The 21422-nt window shown below is 45.4% G+C and overlaps 2 protein-coding genes across 4 annotated transcripts; one reads left to right on the plus strand and one right to left on the minus strand.

Moving 5' to 3' along the window:
• Positions 1-3198: 3198 nt before the first annotated feature.
• Positions 3199-7622, minus strand: mrpl46 (mitochondrial ribosomal protein L46). The gene is made up of 4 exons (XM_014176720.3): positions 7324-7622; positions 6179-6383; positions 4054-4224; positions 3199-3575 (listed from the first exon to the last, which is right to left on the minus strand). Exons 1-4 carry the CDS (start codon positions 7585-7587, stop codon positions 3334-3336), a joined length of 882 nt encoding a protein of 293 aa, XP_014032195.1. The 5' UTR covers positions 7588-7622; the 3' UTR covers positions 3199-3333.
• A 274-nt stretch (positions 7623-7896) lies between these two features.
• mrps11 (mitochondrial ribosomal protein S11) lies at positions 7897-14372 on the plus strand. Of its 3 annotated transcripts, none has more exons than XM_014176721.3 (6): positions 7897-8063; positions 8765-8869; positions 10846-10944; positions 11411-11540; positions 11725-11790; positions 13901-14372. In XM_014176721.3, the coding sequence occupies exons 1-6, from the start codon at positions 7978-7980 to the stop codon at positions 14006-14008; spliced, it is 594 nt and encodes a 197-aa protein (XP_014032196.2). In that variant the 5' UTR covers positions 7897-7977; the 3' UTR covers positions 14009-14372. The 3 variants fall into 3 exon arrangements, with proteins under 3 accessions (XP_014032196.2, XP_014032197.2, XP_045564555.2); XM_014176722.3 differs by having other exon boundaries at positions 11728-11790; XM_045708599.2 differs by having other exon boundaries at positions 11706-11790; positions 13901-14038.
• The last annotated feature ends 7050 nt before the right edge of the window (positions 14373-21422 follow it).

A 21422-nucleotide genomic window follows, 5' to 3' on the forward strand; every position in this document is an offset into this window, starting at 1 on the left:
ACTACTGCCATCTAGTGGAGGACGGGACAATACACTGTCCTGACCAGCCTCTCCTCTGTCTCACTACTGCCATCTAGTGGAGGACGGGACAATACACTGTCCTGACCAGCCTCTCCGTCTCACTACTACCATCTAGAGGAGGACGGGACAATACACTGTCCTGACCAGCCTCTCCTCTGTCTCACTACTGCCATCTAGTGGAGGACGGGACAATACACTGTCCTGACCAGCCTCTCCTCTGTCTCACTACTGCCATCTAGAGGAGGACGGGACAATACACTGTCCTGACCAGCCTCTCCGTCTCACTACTGCCATCTAGTGGAGGACGGGACAATACACTGTCCTGACCAGCCTCTCTGTCTCACTACTACCATCTAGTGGAGGACGGGACAATACACTGTCCAGACCAGCCTCTCTGTCTCACTACTGCCATCTAGTGGAGGACGGGACAATACACTGTCCTGACCAGCCTCTCCTCTGTCTCACTACTGCCATCTAGTGGAGGACGGGACAATAGACTGTCCTGACCAGTCTCTCCTCTGTCTCACTACTGCCATCTAGTGGAGGACGGGACAATACACTGTCCTGACCAGTCTCTCCTCTGTCTCACTACTGCCATCTAGTGGAGGACGGGACAATACACTGTCCTGACCAGTCTCTCTGTCTCACTACTGCCATCTAGTGGAGGACGGGACAATACACTGTCCTGACCAGCCTCTCCTCTCTCACTACTGCCATCTAGAGGAGGACGGGACAATACACTGTCCTGACCAGCCTCTCCGTCTCACTACTGCCATCTAGTGGAGGACAGGACAATACACTGTCCCGACCAGCCTCTCCGTCTCACTACTGCCATCTAGTGGAGGACAGGACAATACACTGTCCTGACCAGCCTCTCCTGTCTCACTACTGCCATCTAGTGGAGGACGGGACAATACACTGTCCTGACCAGCCTCTCCGTCTCACTACTGCCATCTAGTGGAGGACAGGACAATACACTGTCCTGACCAGCCTCTCTGTCTCACTACTGCCATCTAGTGGAGGACGGGACAATACACTGTCCTGACCAGCCTCTCCTCTGTCTCACTACTGCCATCTAGTGGAGGACGGGACAATACACTGTCCTGACCAGTCTCTCCTCTGTCTCACTACTACCATCTAGTGGAGGACGGGACAATACACTGTCCTGACCAGCCTCTCCTCTGTCTCACTACTGCCATCTAGTGGAGGACAGGACAATACACTGTCCTGACCAGTCTCTCCTCCGTCTCACTACTACCATCTAGTGGAGGACGGGACAATACACTGTCCTGACCAGTCTCTCCTCTGTCTCACTACTGCCATCTAGTGGAGGACAGGACAATACACTGTCCTGACCAGTCTCTCCTCTCTCACTACTACCATCTAGTGGAGGACGGGACAATACACTGTCCCGACCAGCCTCTCCTCTGTCTCACTACTACCATCTAGTGGAGGACGGGACAATACACTGTCCCGACCAGCCTCTCCTCTGTCTCACTACTGCCATCTAGTGGAGGACGGGACAATACACTGTCCTGACCAGCCTCTCCTCTGTCTCACTACTGCCATCTAGTGGAGGACGGGACAATACACTGTCCTGACCAGTCTCTGTCTCACTACTGCCATCTAGTGGAGGACAGGACAATACACTGTCCTGACCAGTCTCTCCTCTGTCTCACTACTGCCATCTAGTGGAGGACAGGACAATACACTGTCCTGACCAGCCTCTCCTCTCTCACTACTACCATCTAGTGGAGGATGGGACAATACACTGTCCTGACCAGTCTCTCCTCTGTCTCACTACTGCCATCTAGTGGAGGACGGGACAATACACTGTCCTGACCAGCCTCTCCTGTCTCACTACTGCCATCTAGTGGAGGACAGGACAATACACTGTCCTGACCAGCCTCTCCTCTGTCTCACTACTACCATCTAGTGGAGGACAGGACAATACACTGTCCTGACCAGTCTCTCCTCTGTCTCACTACTGCCATCTAGTGGAGGACAGGACAATACACTGTCCCGACCAGCCTCTCCTCTGTCTCACTACTGCCATCTAGTGGAGGACGGGACAATACACTGTCCTGACCAGCCTCTCCTCTGTCTCACTACTGCCATCTAGTGGAGGACGGGACAATACACTGTCCTGACCAGCCTCTCCTCTGTCTCACTACTGCCATCTAGTGGAGGACGGGACAATACACTGTCCTGACCAGCCTCTCCTCTGTCTCACTACTGCCATCTAGTGGAGGACGGGACAATACACTGTCCTGACCAGCCTCTCCGTCTCACTACTACCATCTAGAGGAGGACGGGACAATACACTGTCCTGACCAGCCTCTCCTCTGTCTCACTACTGCCATCTAGTGGAGGACGGGACAATACACTGTCCTGACCAGCCTCTCCTCTGTCTCACTACTGCCATCTAGAGGAGGACGGGACAATACACTGTCCTGACCAGCCTCGCCGTCTCACTACTGCCATCTAGTGGAGGACGGGACAATACACTGTCCTGACCAGCCTCTCTGTCTCACTACTACCATCTAGTGGAGGACGGGACAATACACTGTCCTGACCAGCCTCTCTGTCTCACTACTGCCATCTAGTGGAGGACGGGACAATACACTGTCCTGACCAGCCTCTCCTCTGTCTCACTACTGCCATCTAGTGGAGGACGGGACAATACACTGTCCTGACCAGTCTCTCCTCTGTCTCACTACTGCCATCTAGTGGAGGACGGGACAATACACTGTCCTGACCAGTCTCTCCTCTGTCTCACTACTGCCATCTAGTGGAGGACGGGACAATACACTGTCCTGACCAGTCTCTGTCTCACTACTGCCATCTAGTGGAGGACGGGACAATACACTGTCCTGACCAGCCTCTCCTCTCTCACTACTGCCATCTAGAGGAGGACGGGACAATACACTGTCCTGACCAGCCTCTCCGTCTCACTACTGCCATCTAGTGGAGGATGGGACAATACACTGTCCTGACCAGTCTCTCCTCTGTCTCACTACTGCCATCTAGTGGAGGACGGGACAATACACTGTCCCGACCAGCCTCTCCGTCTCACTACTGCCATCTAGTGGAGGACGGGACAATACACTGTCTGCATAGAACAAAACACAGGCCAAGAGACTGGCTTTCTATCCTCTGGGATATAGGCCAACAGACAACACTCTGAATGGTTTAATATGTTGGAACAAAAATTATACACTTTAATCATGCTCTCTTATACACAAAGTGAACGAGCGGAGAAAACAACAGTTGCCGTGACAGAAAACATGACATCTTCTCCATCAGATCTCATCACAGGTCGAGTATGAAGCGGTTAACCTTCTCCAGGTACGCTGGCTTCAGGTAACCCTGCAGTTCAGTCTTCTTCGCCCACAGGAAAGGTTCTTTCTGACCGGCTGAACCAGCGGACAGTAAAGCTTTGAAAAAGAACACTTTGGCTCCGACGCAACCCTCCGTCTGGACGTCTTTGGGGAATTTGTACTTGTACACTCCACAGGGGGTGTTGCCAAGGAATGTAGCCTTGAAATCAGCCTCTGGGATAAACAAACACGGAGTTAGAATACAGTTGGACAACACAGAAGAAGAAGAAGCTAAAATGGCAAGAGTCTTAGCTGATATACCAGTAGTGTTCAGGTGAAGGGCTCGATCATGATACAGAACTAGTATAGTTTGATTATATATATATATATATATATATATATATATATATATATATATATATATATATATATATATATATATATAGCCCAGATCAATAACATCGCATAGATCTCTTGCTGAAGCATTTGCCATCTAGATATTTCTGGAATCTTCCAGACATGTCCATAGTCCAGCAGTAGAGATGGTGTTTGAACACCTGACGGAAATGTTCCGACAAGGAGGAAAACACCACATCCCCAAATTTGCTCCCCCCCCCCCCCCCCCTCTCTCTAATTCAGAGCACTACGTTTACCCAGGGCCTATAAAGTAGTGCACTAGATAGGGATCTAGTAGCAGGAGTACACAGCTAACCTGGCAGGCTGGCGAGGCCTCTCTCCGCTGTCTGTCGGAGAGTCTCCCCTGCCTCCCACTGGGCCTGAGGGAGCAGCCAGATGTTTCCTTTAGCGACAGTCTGCTGTACCAGCAGGACCAGGCTGTCTCCTAGACACCTCTCCACTGAGCCCAGCGCTGGAACACCTACATCTGAAACAGAGTTACACGTCAATTAGAGGCCGATTTCAGACATATTTGTATAAAAAGACAGAACATTCAGAGCTCCATGTACATTTGTGTAAATATAATTAAATATGAATGTATATGATGAAATATTAGGTACGTACTTTTATGATTTATATTTACCTGATTGAGATGTATTCATTTGTTGTTAGTGTAACTTAGTTTTTGCCCCCCCCCCCCTCTTGCCCATTCATTGTACTGCGGTACACCATATCCCTGCTACTACCCTAACGCTAACCCTGCTACTACCCTAACGCTACCCCTACCCCTAACCCTGCTACTACCCCTATCCCCTAACCCTATCCCTGCTACTACGCTAACCCTAACCCATATCCCTGCTACTACGCTAACCCCTACCCCTACACCATATCCCTGCTACTACCCTAACCCATATCTGGAGATGAATGGACTGACTGGTCCACCTAGCTATCTGGAGATGAATGGACTGACTGGTCCACCTAGCTATCTGGAGATGAATGTACTGACTGGTCCACCTAGCTATCTGGAGATGAATGGACTGACTGGTCCACCTAGCTATCTGGAGATGAATGGACTGACCATGGACTGGTCCACCTAGCTATCTGGAAATGAATGGACTGACTGGTCCACCTAGCTATCTGGAGATGAATGGACTGACTGGTCCACCTAGCTATCTGGAGATGAATGTACTGACTATGGACTGGTCCACCTAGCTATCTGGTGATGAATGGGCTGACTATGGACTGGTCCACCTAGCTATCTGGAGATGAATGGACTGACCATGGACTGGTCCACCTAGCTATCTGGAAATGAATGGACTGACTGGTCCACCTAGCTATCTGGAGATGAATGTACTGACTATGGACTGGTCCACCTAGCTATCTGGTGATGAATGGGCTGACTATGGACTGGTCCACCTAGCTATCTGGAGATGAATGGACTGACTATGGACTGGTCCACCTAGCTATCTGGAGATGAACGGACTGACTGGTCCACCTAGCTATCTGGAGATGAACGGACTGACTGGTCCACCTAGCTATCTGGAGATGAATGGACTGACTGGTCCACCTAGCTATCTGGAGATGAATGGACTGACTGGTCCACCTAGCTATCTGGAGATGAATGGACTGACTGGTCCACCTAGCTATCTGGAGATGAATGGACTGACTGGTCCACCTAGCTATCTGGAAATGAATGGACTGACTGGTCCACCTAGCTATCTGGAGATGAATGTACTGACTATGGACTGGTCCACCTAGCTATCTGGTGATGAATGGGCTGACTATGGACTGGTCCACCTAGCTATCTGGAGATGAACGGACTGACTGGTCCACCTAGCTATCTGGAGATGAACGGACTGACTGGTCCACCTAGCTATCTGGAGATGAATGGACTGACTGGTCCACCTAGCTATCTGGAGATGAATGGACTGACTGGTCCACCTAGCTATCTGGAGATGAATGGACTGACTGGTCCACCTAGCTATCTGGAGATGAATGGACTGACTGGTCCACCTAGCTATCTGGAGATGAATGGACTGACTGGTCCACCTAGCTATCTGGAGATGAATGGACTGACTGGTCCACCTAGCTATCTGGAGATGAATGGACTGACTGGTCCACCTAGCTATCTGGAAATGAATGGACTGACTGGTCCACCTAGCTATCTGGAGATGAATGGACTGACTGGTCCACCTAGCTATCTGGAGATGAATGGACTGACTGGTCCACCTAGCTATCTGGAGATGTTATCAGTAAACCTGTTGTTCATGAAGCATTTCACTGTTAGTCTCCACCTCTTGTTAATGAACACATTTCACTGTTAGTCTCCACCTGTTGTTCATGAAGCACGTGACCAATAACATGTGATTTGTTCCTAATGTTTTGTATAGTCAGTGTATAGGGAATAGGGTGCCATTCAGGACAACCTCTCTGATTCCTACCTCTGTCTCTGAGAGCAGGTTGGAAGTGTTTGAGATTCTGTTCCCAGGTGTCCTCCTGGTCCTGAGCTGTGATGGTCTCCTGGCCACCGTAGTCTGCCTCCTCCTCGTCTGAATCGTAGTTGTCCGCCTGTTTACGTCTCACGCGCTCCGCTTCCTCGAGGAGCCTCTGCTCATGTTCCGACAGCAAGCTCCTCTCCAGCTCCATCTGGGATTAAGGATATCACAAACAAGACGTCAGCCTCTCCTTCCTAGGATATCACAAACAAGACGTCAGCCTCTCCTTCCTAGGATATCACAAACAAGACGTCAGCCTCTCATTCCTAGGATATCACAAACAAGATATCTAGTTGTCTAGTGATATTGGTGTCTAGTGATATTGGTGTCTAGTGATATTGGTGTCTAGCTGTAGGCTAGTTGTCTAGTGATGTTGGTGTCTAGTGATGTTGGTGTCTAGTGATGTTGGTGTCTAGCGATGTTGGTGTCTAGCTGTAGGCTAGTTGTCTAGCGATGTTGGTGTCTAGTGATGTTGGTGTCTAGCTGTAGGCTAGTTGTCTAGTGATGTTGGTGTCTAGTGATGTTGGTGTCTAGTGAGATTGGTGTCTAGCTGTAGACTAGTGATATTGGTGTCTAGTGAGATTGGTGTCTAGCTGTAGACTAGTGATATTGGTGTCTAGTGATATTGGTGTCTAGCTGTAGACTAGTGATATTGGTGTCTAGTGATATTGGTGTCTAGTGATATTGGTGTCTAGCTAATGGCTAGTTGTCTAGTGATTGGTGTCTAAATCATATTTAACATTGCATTTTAAACAAAGCGAAGAATGGTTAAATTAGCATTATTTAGGGCCACGCCAGAATTTGTTGCATTTAGGGGAATTAACTTCTAACTCTTCATTCACCGGTATTTCAAACCCTGGAGCAGAGTAATGGAGAGCAACAGGATGCAGGGTTTCATTCTACCCTTACACTACTGATTCAACTCAATGAAGTCTTGAATTTGAATATGTGTTAGTGCAAAGCTTGAAGCAAAGACCTGCATTGGCCTGCACATCCACTTCAAGGACCACAGTCAGTAAACCATCTCTCTGAGTGTTTATTCACTAGTGACTACAGCCATTGACCAAATGAATGAAAAACAACATGTATACCTGATGCATGAGCTCAGCGAATCGGTCCTCGACCGGGTTCCGCTCCTGCGATATGACCGGCAGCCTCTGGAGACACACCGCCCCGTACAGCTTCCACGGCGACGCGACGCTTCCCGGTTTACTTTGGCTCCGAGTCGCAGTTCGACAAACACAACTAAGAGACATCAGACGAACTCCTGCATGTTTGAGCCCTGTCCGTCTGACATGTGTCATAAATTGCCGAAATAAAGAACGATTCACCATCCTGGAACAGGGCGCCGCCATTTTGATTCTCCAGTTTTCCACCCACAATCCTCTGCGAAGAAGGGAGAGATTATACTAAATAAGAAAAGAAAAGGGTGTAGAGGAAATGAAGATAAACGTAGTTTGAAATTAAATACAAATATATATAACATTAAGATGTAGCTTCATTGAAACATATTTGTTTAAATTGATCTTAGATACATTTAATGTAGAAATAAAAAAAAGTTTATGCATCAGATTTTAGAACTAAATATTTTTTGTAATAATTTGTACCTCTCCCCCACAAGGTTAATAATGTACTATTCCAGGAAACGCGTCATAGTGAACGGAAACCTCCTCAATGTCACACATGTTGTTGTGTAACACCAGCTACCCTGCTGGTTTCTAGTAGCTAAGTTATATTAGTTCATCATGTATAAATTAAACGGTATATTATCTCATTCTGGCAGGAGAGCCTGCCAACAGGTTGCTGGTTCCTTCAATGCAGGAGGCTCAATGTAAGTATCTCGTTTTTTTATTTTTTATTATTATACGAAATCCCATGTAATGCAATTGACTAGCTGGCTAGATAATGTTATTTTATGAGGCTAGTTTGACCAATTGGTAGTCTGGTACTTTAATTAAACTAGACAAAAATTGTTAGTTATCTATCTATCTATCTATCTATCTATCTAAACTAAATTATAAACGCAACATGTAACAATTTCTAAGATTTTATTGAGTTACAGTTCATATAAGGACAAGAGTCAATTGAAATGAATGAATTATTCCCTAATCTATGGATTTCACATGACTGGGCAGGGCTGCAGCCATTGGTGGACCTTTTTTAAAGCTTCTTAATATGCCACACCTGTCAGGTGGATGGATTATCTTGGCATAGAAGAAATGCTCACTAACAGGGACGTAAACAAATTTGTGTAAATAATTTGAGAAAAACTTTCTGGGATTTAGTTTTTTAAATTTCAGCTCATGAAACCAACACCTTTACATGTGGTGTTTATGTGTTAAGTCTGTTCAGTGTGTGTAGCAGAGGTTTATGATCTGGACAGTTACTGGACTATCTCAAAATGAACAGTTTGATTTATCAACACTTGCTAGCCAGTTTGTGAACAATAATCACATTGCTACTTGCAGCTTCTGTCTGCCTGTTTTTGAAGTCGCTGTGTTGATTTTTGATTTGTTTTATTCTCTGTTGTAGTTGTGGAACCAGCAGTCTGCAGAGAGCAGTGTCCTCCAGTGCTGTCAGGTTGCAGGAGGAGGCCAGTGTCTCAGCCACACCTGGGAAAATATCCAAAGAGTTCAGGTAACACTAGCTCTCAGACTCTGTGGCATTCTGCCTCGTCCCTGCACTTCTCAGCCATTCTGCCTCGTCCCTGCACTTCTCAGCCATTCTGCCTGGTCCCTACACTACACCCAGATCCATCCAGCAAAACTATAATTCAGCTCCACTTCCTGAGTTTTGCTGACACAGGTGTACGGAGCGCGCCAGACAGCTAATTAACACAGGTGTACGGAGCGCGCCAGACAGCTAATTAACACAGGTGTACGGAGCGTGCCAGACAGCTAATTAACACAGGTGTACGGAGCGCGCCAGACAGCTAATTAACACAGGTGTACGGAGCGCGCCAGACAGCTAATTAACACAGGTGTACGGAGCGCGCCAGACAGATAATTAACACAGGTGTACGGAGCGCGCCAGACAGCTAATTAACACAGGTGTACGGAGCGCGCCAGACAGATAAGACAAAACTACAGCCTGCAGGACTTGCTTTGTGGAGGGTGAAGTCAAACAAAAGCAGACAGACCTCTTCCCCGTCTTTACAACCATTTGAATCTATATGTTTTGACCATGACAGTTTACAATCTAAGGTAACACCAAGTAATTTATTCTCCTCAACTTGCTTAACAGTTGAGGTATAATTATGGCGCCGGAGGGGGATGGCTGCCGTTTTACAGGCTCCTAACCAACTATGCTAATTTTGTTTGTTTATTTGTAATGTTTGTAACTTATTTTGTACATAATGTTGCTGCTTACCGTCTCTTATGACCGAAAAGAGCTTCTGAACAGCGATTAGTCACCTCGAATTGGACGCAGATTTTTTTATTAATGAGTCCGAAGTAAAAAAAATAAATATATATATATATTGCTTTGTCAAGACAAGGCCCAAATCCCTGTCATCAGCGTGAAGAAAAGGGGGAGGAGGGGCCGGGGTGCATTTTAAAGAATTCGTAGACGAGTAGGTAAACCACGACTTCCCTCCGTATTATTGGCCAACGTGCAGTCACTGGAAAACAAACTGGGCCATCTACTATTAAGACTATCCTACCAACGGGACATTAAAAACGGTCATATTTTATGTTTCACCGAGTCGTGGCTGAACGACGACACGGATAATATAGAACTGGCTGGCTTCTCCGTGCATCGGCGGGACAGAGCAGCTACGTCTGGAAAGACGAGGGGCGGGAGGTGTTTGTTTTTGTCAATAACTGCTGGTGCGCGACGTCTAATATTAAAGAAGTCTCGAGGTATTGATCGCCTGAGATAAAATACCTCATCGTAGCCGTCTATTTACCACCACAGACCGATGCTAGGAACGCCCCTCAACCAGCTGTATAAGGCCATAAGCAAACAGGAAAACGCTCATCCAGAGGTGGCGCTCCTAGTGGCCGGGGACTTTAATGCAGGGAAACTTAAATCCGTTTGACCTTATTTCTACCAGCATGTCACACGTGCAACCAGAAGAAAAAAAACTACTCTAGACCATCTTTACCCCACACACAGAGACGCATACAGAGCTCTCCCTCGCCCTCCATTTGGAAAATCTGACCATAATTCTATTCTCCTGATTCCTGCTAACAAGCAAAAACTAAAGCAGGAAGTACCAGTGACTCGCTCAATACGGAAGTGGTCAGGTGAAGCAGATGCAAAGCTACAGGACTGTTTTGCTATCACAGACTGGAATAAGTTCCGGGATTCATCCAATGGTATTGAGGAGTACATCACCACAGTCACTGGCTTCATCAATAAGTGCATCGACAACGTCCCCCACAGTGACTGCACGTACATATCCCAACCAGAAGCCCTGGATTACAGGCAACATTCACACCAAACTAAAGGCTAGAAGCCAGCATATTCCTTCCTTCCTCTATTCTTAGTATGCTTGTTTGAATCGGAAATGAATCCGACTTTGAAATGTGATCTTTTTTTGTTTGCAATAGTTTTTGCTCAATATTGTCACGTTTCCAACAGTTTGTCCATGTTTCTTCCTCCTCTCTAAGTCACCTCCCTCCGATGCCTGGCCAGGACAGTGTGCTGAGATGGGCTGGGAAGAAATACGAGGAGTTGCCAATAGCACATATCAAAGCCACATATAACAAGTAAGCTGACAGACAGTGATGTGAATAACTGATATATTTTAACGTGTCCCCCGTCCAGAACACATGTCCAGGTGATATATTTTAACGTGTCCCCCTCCAGGACACATGTTCAGGTGATATATTTTAACGTGTCCCCCCTCCACATGTCCAAGTGATATATTTTAACGTGTCCCCCCCCTCCACATGTCCAGGTGATATATTTTAACGTGTCCCCTCCACATGTCCAGGTGATATATTTTAACGTGTCCCCCCTCCACATGTCCAGGTGATATATTTTAACGTGTCCCCTCCTCCAGGACACATGTCCAGGTGATATATTTTAACGTGTCCCCTCCCTCCAGTACACATGTCCAGGTGATATATTTTAACGTGTCCCCTCCTCCAGTACACATGTCCAGGTGATATATTTTAACCTGTCCCCCTCCACATGTCCAGTTGATATATTTTAACGTGTCCCCTCCTCCAGTACACACGTCCAGGTGACAGACTGTGAGGGCCAGTTCATGGTCAGAACATCATGTGGAACAGAGGGGTTCAAGAATGTCAAGAAGTCCACTCCCATCGCTGCTCAGACAGCAGGCATCTCAGCTGCAGCGGTAAGATGAGACCATATGGAAAATATAGATAATGTAGACGTATAGCTCATAGTTCTAGCCTGGCTGCTACAGACAAGAACACATCTCTTCTCCACTAGATGGCAGTAGAGCCTAAAACAAACTGGGGGAAAAAAGATGAATTTCTGTTTCCTGATAAATGATAAGGTGTTGTTCTCCTGGTCAGAAGGCCACAGCGGTCGGAGTGACGTTTGTCCGCGTGTTGGTGAAAGGTCTGGGTCCTGGACGCTTGGTGAGTACCTCGTTCACCACTTCATCACAGTTGACAAACTGAAGAAATGCAGAATTCATGAAAATTATACCGTAGAGATAAACATTGTTCCCATAATACAGGGCATGATGCATCTCCTCACTCTGAAATTATACTAGCAGTTTTCCAGCAGCCTACCACCCTGCATCCCACCGCTGGCTTTAACCAGCAGCCTACCACCCTGCATCCCACTGCTGGCTTTAACCAGCAGCCTACCACCCTGCATCCCACTGCTGGCTTTAACCAGCAGCCTACCACCCTGCATCCCACTGCTGGCTTTAACCAGCAGCCTACCACCCTGCATCCCACCGCTGGCTTTAACCAGCAGCCTACCACCCTGCATCCCACTGCTGGCTTTAACCAGCAGCCTACCACCCTGCATCCCACTGCTGGCTTTAACCAGCAGCCTACCACCCTGCATCCCACCGCTGGCTTTAACCAGCAGCCTACCACCCTGCATCCCACCGCTGGCTTTAACCAGCAGCCGACCACCCTGCATCCCACTGCTGGCTTTAACCAGCAGCCTACCACCCTGCATCCCACTGCTGGCTTTAACCAGCAGCCTACCACCCTGCATCCCACTGCTGGCTTTAACCAGCAGCCTACCACCCTGCATCCCACTGCTGGCTTTAACCAGCAGCCTACCACCCTGCATCCCACTGCTGGCTTTAACCAGCAGCCTACCACCCTGCATCCCACTGCTGGCTTTAACCAGCAGCCTACCACCCTGCATCCCACTGCTGGCTTTAACCAGCAGCCTACCACCCTGCATCCCACTGCTGGCTTTAACCAGCAGCCTACCACCCTGCATCCCACCGCTGGCTTTAACCAGCAGCCTACCACCCTGCATCCCACCGCTGGCTTTAACCAGCAGCCTACCACCCTGCATCCCACCGCTGGCTTTAACCAGCAGCCTACCACCCTGCATCCCACTGCTGGCTTTAACCAGCAGCCTACCACCCTGCATCCCACTGCTGGCTTTAACCAGCAGCCTACCACCCTGCATCCCACTGCTGGCTTTAACCAGCAGCCTACCACCCTGCACCCCACTGCTGGCTTTAACCAGCAGCCTACCACCCTGCATCCCACTGCTGGCTTTAACCAGCAGCCTACCACCCTGCATCCCACTGCTGGCTTTAACCAGCAGCCTACCACCCTGCATCCCACTGCTGGCTTTAACCAGCAGCCTACCACCCTGCATCCCACTGCTGGCTTTAACCAGCAGCCTACCACCCTGCATCCCACCGCTGGCTTTAACCAGCAGCCTACCACCCTGCATCCCACTGCTGGCTTTAACCAGCAGCCTACCACCCTGCATCCCACCGCTGGCTTTAACCAGCAGCCTACCACCCTGCATCCCACTTCTGGCTTGCTTCTGAAGCTAAGCAGGGTTGGTCCTGGTCAGTCTCTGGATGGGAGACCAGATGCTGCTGGAAGTGGTGTTGGAGGGACAGTAGGAGGGACACTTTCCTCTGGTCTAAAACGATTATCCCAAATGCCCCAGGGCAGTGACTGGGGACATTGCCCTGTGTAGGGTTGCCATCTTTCGGATGGGATGTTAAATGGGTGTCCTGACCTCTCTGTGGTCACTAAAGATCCCATGGTACTTATCGTTAGAGTAGGGGTGTTAACCCTGGTGTCCTGGCTAAATTCCCAATCTGTCCCTCATACCATCACGGCCACCTAATCATCCCCAGCTTCCAATTGGCTCAGTCATTTCTCCCCTGTAACTATTCCTCGGGTCATTGCTTTAAATGAGAATGTGTTCTCAGTCAATTTACCTGGTTAAATAAAAAAAAATCTGGTTTTAAATGTGTTCAGTCAGAATCTTGTAGAGACGCGGAAAAGATATGACTCGTTATCATTGATTTGGTTCTGATGCATTTCTGTCTCTCTCTCTCTGTCTGTCTCTGTGTCTCTCTGTCCCCCTCGCGCTCTCTCTCTGTCCCCCTCGCTCTCTCTCTCTCTGTCCCCCTCGCTCTCTGTCCCCCCCGCTCTCTGTCCCCCTCTCTCTCGCTCTCTCTCTGTGTCCCCCCCTCTCTGTCTCTCGCTCTCTCTCTGTCCCCCCCCCTCTCTCTCTGTCTCTCTGTAGTCTGCCATCAAGGGTTTGACCATGGGAGGATTGGAGGTTGTGTCCATCACAGACAACACCCCCGTACCACACAATGGTTGTCGCCCTCGCAAGGCTAGAAGAATATGAACAAGGACCGTACCATCATGGACTGCAGGGGTCCAGCCATCTGTCTTGTAACATGTTTAATGTTGTTGTATGAAGACTTTATTTTTTGTTTTTTACTGGTAATTTAAGCATTTTGGAAAATACTTGTACGTGTAGAAATGTTGGTGAAACATTCAGGGCCTGTTTCGTCGGACACAGATGAATCCCTGGACTGAAAAACAATTTCAATGTGTAGAATCTTCAGTCCAGGACTAGGCTTTATCTGTGTCCGGGAAACTGGCCCTGAATGCATGTACATCTAGAGACAGACAGAGGGAATCTGGAACGAGGCTGTATTTAAAGTTCCCATCATTTTCTATGTTTATTAAATCCATATCCACACAAACCCCAGCATGTATTATAAATACCAGGCTTCCAGCTGGAGAAGGACTGGTCTGACCAGGTTATCAGGTTTCTCACAACTAACATGAGGTCAACAACCAAAACATGCAGACAGTTTTTGCAGAAACTCTGTTCATCAACTAGTCAAACGTTACAGACCGTGCTGACTTCCTGGTTACAGACCGTGGTGACTTCCTGGTTCCATCGAGGTGTACAACGTTACAGATCGTGCTGACTTCCTGGTTACAGACCGTGGTGACTTCCTGGTTACAGACCGTGGTGACTTCCTGGTTCCATCGAGGTGTACAACGTTACAGATCGTGCTGACTTCCATGATGACCACCTGTATAGACTACATAACCACCTGTATAGACTACATACAGACTACATGACCACTTGTATAGCATCACATTCAGACTACATGACCACTTGTATAGCATCACATACAGACTACATCTCCCATTTAAAGCCACAGTTATCTCAGCATAATGGGGACTGATATTTGAACTCTACTTTCCATTTCCAAATAAACAGTTATTTACCAGTGTTTATGTCTGGACTGGGTGGTTTTGGTAGTCATGGCATCCATTTAATCTTTAGAGTGAGAATATGTAGAGTATTTCATGTCATTACTGGACAACACAACATGCTAGACACACAGACACCCATCTTTACTTCGTCACGTTAGTCCTTTGAAACCAAACATGTTACAATGTATAAAAGAAGCTGCTGTACAGCAGGTAACAGAACATCTCTGCTACTGAGTCCTAAAATCTCTTGTATCCTGCTGCAAAAATGATGTAATATGCCAGGGAGATGTGTATACTGTAGCTAAGGAAGTAACACTAAGTGTATGTTGTGTAGTAAGCTGTTAGTAGCCTATGTTCCTCACCCTAATAATTTGGTCTATTTTCACCTACTGTTCTGACTTGGTGGTGCACATGTAGCCTATAACCTGTTTTCATAGTTTGCTTATATGCCCCTTTATTTATCCTACGGTTCTGACTTGGTGTACAGGGAGAATACTGTAAGAACGGCCCATGTTCTGAATTCTGCACATTTCAAAAGCGCTGAACAAATAGTTGTGGACTACGTCCGTCCTAGCTCGCTCATTTAATTGTATTTATTTAAACAGGGAGTCACAATGAGATTAAAAATCTATTTTTACAAGAGAGCCCTGTACACATAATAAAAACAAAACTAAAACAATATAATTCAGCACACAATTAACAAAAGCAATCCCATCCAACTACATAGAGGTCCTCAATCAGTAATGCAAACTGCCTGAGGGGCACCAGTACATCTGACTGTCTGAGTGGCACCAGTACATCTAACTGCCTGAGTGGCACCAGCCCATCTAACTGCCTGAGTGGCACCAGCACATCTGAGTGGCACCAGCACATCTAACTGCCTGAGTGGCACCAGTACATCTGACTGTCTGAGTGGCACCAGTACATCTAACTGCCTGAGTGGCACCAGTACATCTAACTGTCTGAGTGGCACCAGTACATCTAACTGCCTGAGTGGCACCAGTACATCTAACTGCCTGAGTGGCACCAGTACATCTAACTGCCTGAGTGGCACCAGCTCATCTGACTGTCTGAGTGGCACCAGCCCATCTAACTGCCTGAGTGGCACCAGTACATCTGAGTGGCACCAGCACATCTGAGTGGCACCAGCACATCTAACTGCCTGAGTGGCACCAGTACATCTGACTGCCTGAGTGGCACCAGTACATCTAACTGTCTGAGTGGCACCAGTACATCTAACTGCCTGAGTGGCACCAGTACATCTAACTGCCTGAGTGGCACCAGTACATCTGAGTGGCACCAGTACATCTAACTGCCTGAGTGGCACCAGCTCATCTGACTGTCTGAGTGGCACCAGCCCATCTAACTGCCTGAGTGGCACCAGTACATCTGAGTGGCACCAGCACATCTGAGTGGCACCAGCACATCTAACTGCCTGAGTGGCACCAGTACATCTGACTGCCTGAGTGGCACCAGTACATCTAACTGTCTGAGTGGCACCAGTACATCTAACTGCCTGAGTGGCACCAGTACATCTAACTGCCTGAGTGGCACCAGTACATCTGAGTGGCACCAGTACATCTAACTGCCTGAGTGGCACCAGCTCATCTGACTGCCTGAGTGGCACCAGTACATCTAACTGCCTGAGTGGCACCAGTACGTCTGAGTGGCACCAGTACATCTGACTACAGTGAACTCTGCGAATTGGTACACAAATTAGGGGCAAAAAAACTAAAACGCTGATTTTCCTAAATCTGTGGAGACTGAATTGATCTCTGGTGTTATCCATTCCTAAATCTGTGGAGACTGAAGGGATCTCTGGTGTTATCCATTCCTAAATCTGTGGAGACTGAAGGGATCTCTGGTGTTATCCATTCCTAAATCTGTGGAGACTGAAGGGATCTCTGGTGTTATCCATTCCTAAATCTGTGGAGACTGAAGGGATCTCTGGTGTTATCCATTCCTAAATCTGTGGAGACTGAAGGGATCTCTGGTGTTATCCATTCCTAAATCTGTGGAGACTGAAGGGATCTCTGGTGTTATCCATTCCTAAATCTGTGGAGACTGAAGGGATCTCTGGTGTTATCCATTCCTAAATCTGTGGAGACTGAAGGGATCTCTGGTGTTATCCATTCCTAAATCTGTGGAGACTGAAGGGATCTCTGGTGTTATCCATTCCTAAATCTATGGAGACTGAATTGATCTCTGGTGTTATCCATTCCTAAATCTGTGTAGACTGAAGGGATCTCTGGTGTTATCCATTCCTAAATCTGTGGAGACTGAAGGGATCTCTGGTGTTATCCATTCCTAAATCTGTGGAGACTGAAGGGATCTCTGGTGTTATCCATTCCTAAATCTGTGGAGACTGAAGGGATCTCTGGTGTTATCCATTCCTGAGGACGGGTTTGGTAACTTCTGGTTCTTATCTTAGTTATGTTACATATCGAGGGAGTTTCTGTCAGGTTGCTTTGTAAATAAATCAAAAGAGAATGCAGCTCTCTTCTTACAGACAGAAAGGTCCATCCCACATTAAGTACAGACTACAATGATGAGTCCTAAAACTGTCCCCTGTGATAAAATGTATTGCTGAATGGTAGACTGCGTCCCAAGGGTTTTAATATGGAGGTGGTGTCGCATGCATGTAAACAATATCACCAAAATCCAATACAGGGAGAAGCGTTGCTTGAACAATTTTTCTCCTATTTTTAATACTAAAGGCATGATTTATTTCAATATAATAAAACGATCTTCTTAGTCAGATGTTTTATATCCGTTCGATGGACAACTTGTCATCAATTCAGACTCCCAGGTACTGATACTGAGAAACAAGCTCAATTTGGGCTCATGGAGTGGCTGCACATACGTGGATTTTCAATCTTTTGGAATACTTCCTGATAACAACGTTAAATTAAAAACGTGGGCTACTGAGCCGGTAATGAGGGGTGGCTGCACACTTCAGCAGACCAGGATCCAAATGATCAGCCCCTGGGGATTTTTATTAATGTCTAATGTTAACAAAGCATCCAGGACTTCATTATCAGTGAATTTCAGAAAATAAAACTCATGACCAGCATTTTTCACTATCATTCAATAGATTTACCATCGTTCAATAGATTTACCGTCATTCAATAGATTTACCATCATTCAATAGATTTACCATCAATAGATTTACCATCACATCATTCAATAGATTTACCGTCGTTCAATAGATTTACCATCACATCATTCAATAGATTTACCATCGTTCAATAGATTTACCATCAATAGATTTACCATCATTCAATAGATTTACCATCAATAGATTTACCATCAATAGATTTACCATCATTCAATAGATTTACCGTCGTTCAATAGATTTACCATCAATAGATTTACCATCATTCAATAGATTTACCATCAATAGATTTACCATCATTCAATAGATTTACCATCAATAGATTTACCATCATTCAATAGATTTACCATCAATAGATTTACCATCATTCAATAGATTTACCGTCATTCAATAGATTTACCATCAATAGATTTACCATCAATAGATTTACCATCATTCAATAGATTTACCATCAATAGATTTACCATCATTCAATAGATTTACCGTCATTCAATAGATTTACCATCAATAGATTTACCATCATTCAATAGATTTACCATCAATAGATTTACCATCAATAGATTTACCATCATTCAATAGATTTACCATCAATAGATTTACCATCATTCAATAGATTTACCATCAATAGATTTACCATCATTCAATAGATTTACCATCAATAGATTTACCATCAATAGATTTACCATCATTCAATAGATTTACCATCATTCAATAGATTTACCATCAATAGATTTACCATCAATAGATTTACCATCATTCAATAGATTTTCACCGTCTACATCCAAACTACACTTTTCAAGAGCTGGCTTTTGAAATACATTCAAATATAAAGCCTGCAGAGATAAAATGGTGATTAAATTAATTAATGATATCCATGTTGTCAGTAATAAGGCCAGGGAATCTAAATTAATTTCTTTAGGGGGGAGAAAAGAGGAAACACAACCCCTTCAGTGATTTAACAGCTTTCCAAAAGGTAGCAGGGTTCCCTGTACATTCAGACAGTGTATTAACACAATAATCTGATTGAGCTTTTTTAACTAGTTTTACACACTGATTTCTCAACCTCCTGAAAGACTGCCACTCTGGGCCCCGAGTCTGTGAATCTAGCAGCATCTCTGTTGTATAGGACTTCAGATCGCTCTGGACTGAATGATGGGGTCAACTTGGGGTCATGATAAGGGGCTGCACCAAATGTTTGATGTATTATAATAATTGATTATTCTTATGTTGTATTAATAGAAGGGGCAGGGCTATAAGACCCCTCCCCCACTACATTTATAGGGTCCTGGTCTATAGATTAGCAATACATATATTCATTATAAAAGGTTTCATATTGTTCCACAGTTATTTTCTAGTCTCTGCCTCTTATAAGAAACGGTCTGAGAGATGTGTGAGTTATTTGCAGTCAGAACAGGGTGTCTGTGAGAAAAGCGCCTCAAGGCTAAAAGAGATTCATAGACACAGAACCCTGCAGGGGAGTGAAAGAGATAAGAGGGTCAGACATACCACTATAAAGGAATTTGGGGAGTGGAAAATTACTGCTGAGCCCTTAGAAAACACTGGAACTGTTGTTCTCTCCTGCAAATTTGTATAACTGTATGTGCATGGGCTTGGTCTCATGAGTAGAAGGTGTTGATGTAGGCAGTTACATCACTAGAGGTTGACTGAAAGCATATTAAAAGCAACTTGGACTTTTCCTATTTTGCAGAACTCAGGAGAGACATCAGTTGTATGTGTGATGTTTGATCTTTGACTTCTGTCTACAGCTGTATTTTGATTAAAATTGTTATGATTTATAAGTGCATATTGAGTATTCCTTATTTGTTAAGTAAATAACGGAGCCCAGAAAAGTGGAACCAATTTTTAATTCTCTGTTTAAAAAAAAAAAGGGAGCATGATTATCTACAATACAATTGAAAACATTTGAGAAGTAGTTAAGCACCAACTCTGGGTCAGGTATAGATGCAAAACAATCAAAGTCACCAAAATAAAAGGTCACAAAAAAAGGCCTGTTCATTGAAAATGTTCAAATTTTCCCTTGTTGATAAAACGAGGTTTGGATCGAGGCATCTGTATATCCCTGACACATACAATGGGAACAATGGTCACTAATATCCAAAGCTAACATCCTACTCCCAGCATATTTCTCTGGATTATTGGTCAATCAATGGTCACTAATATCCAAAGCTAACATCCTACTCCCAGCATATTTCTCTGGATTATTGGTCAATCAATGGTCACTAATATCCAAAGCTAATATCCTACTCCCAGCATATTTCTCTGGATTATTTGTCAATATGATTTTGTAGGGTCCTTTTAAATTTGGACTTTGTAATCAGCCGGGTCAAATTAATTTAGATTAGTACAACAATCATGTAGACAGTCAGCTTCCAGCATCCATGCAAGATTACAATCTCCAGCGATCACCACCTCTGGGGTAATAAAAAAATGGCAATTAAATCAGTGAGTTTGTTCAGTACACACTTCTTGGCGGAAGGTGGATGGTAGATTTCTATAACTGTTATTTTTGATTTTGAATATAACTGAAGACTGAAAACCAACAATTATAATAGTTTAGGACTGGAGTTAGCCTTTAACAGACACACAGAAAGAATATTCCTTGTGTCAATAGCAACACCACCACCGTTACCTTTCCTACCAGCCCTAAACACATCATAACCATAGCAACACCACCACCGTTACCTTTCCTACCAGCCCTAAACACATTGTAACCATCCATAGCAACACCACCAATGTTACCTTTCCTACCAGCCCTAAACACATTGTAACCATAGCAACACCACCACCGTTACCTTTCCTACCAGCCCTTAAACACATTGTAACCATAGCAACACCACCACCGTTACCTTTCCTACCAGCCCTAAACACATTGTTACCATCCATAGCAACACCACCAATGTTACCTTTCCTACCAGCCCTAAACACATTGTAACCATAGCAACACCACCACCGTTACCTTTCCTACCAGCCCTAAACACATTGTAACCATAGTAACCTCAGAGTCCAGGGGTTTATCAGTTAACCAGGTCTCAGATACAATAAGAAATATAAGGGTCTATCTGAGAGGACCAGATCTAAACATTTATTTAGGTAATAAAACTACGAATATTAAGATGTAAAAATATCAAACCTTTTCTGCATTAGATTAGATTAATACCCATTAGGAGAATAAAACGAGATTAGATTAATACCCATTAGGAGAATAAAACAAGAGATTAGATTAATACCCATTAGGAGAATAAAACGAGGTTAGATTAATACCCATTAGGAGAATAAAACGAGATTAGATTAATACCCATTAGGAGAATAAAACGAGAGGTTAGATTAATACCCATTAAGAGAATAAAACGAGGTTAGATTAATACCCATTAGGAGAATAAAACGAGAT

The sequence above is a fragment of the Salmo salar genome, chromosome 26, assembly GCF_965601325.2.
Source record: "Salmo salar chromosome 26, fSalSal1, whole genome shotgun sequence".
Classification (NCBI taxonomy): Eukaryota; Metazoa; Chordata; class Actinopteri; order Salmoniformes; family Salmonidae; genus Salmo; species Salmo salar.

What these genes read in the sequence shown, in the direction of transcription:
- mrpl46 (XM_014176720.3), bottom strand. Translation starts at nt 7,587, where the DNA reads ATGGCGGCGCCCTGTTCCAGGATGGTGAATCGTTCTTTATTTCGGCAA. An exon ending in ACCTGCTCTCAGAGACAGAG is followed by an intron (nt 4,225 to 6,178) that starts GTAGGAATCAGA and finishes ACTCTGTTTCAG; the next exon opens with ATGTAGGTGTTCCAGCGCTG. An exon ending in AGGCCTCGCCAGCCTGCCAG is followed by an intron (nt 3,576 to 4,053) that starts GTTAGCTGTGTA and finishes TGTTTATCCCAG; the next exon opens with AGGCTGATTTCAAGGCTACA.
- mrps11 (XM_045708599.2), top strand. Translation starts at nt 7,978, where the DNA reads ATGTATAAATTAAACGGTATATTATCTCATTCTGGCAGGAGAGCCTGC. An exon ending in TTCAATGCAGGAGGCTCAAT is followed by an intron (nt 8,064 to 8,764) that starts GTAAGTATCTCG and finishes TCTCTGTTGTAG; the next exon opens with TTGTGGAACCAGCAGTCTGC. An exon ending in ATCAAAGCCACATATAACAA is followed by an intron (nt 10,945 to 11,410) that starts GTAAGCTGACAG and finishes CCCCTCCTCCAG; the next exon opens with TACACACGTCCAGGTGACAG.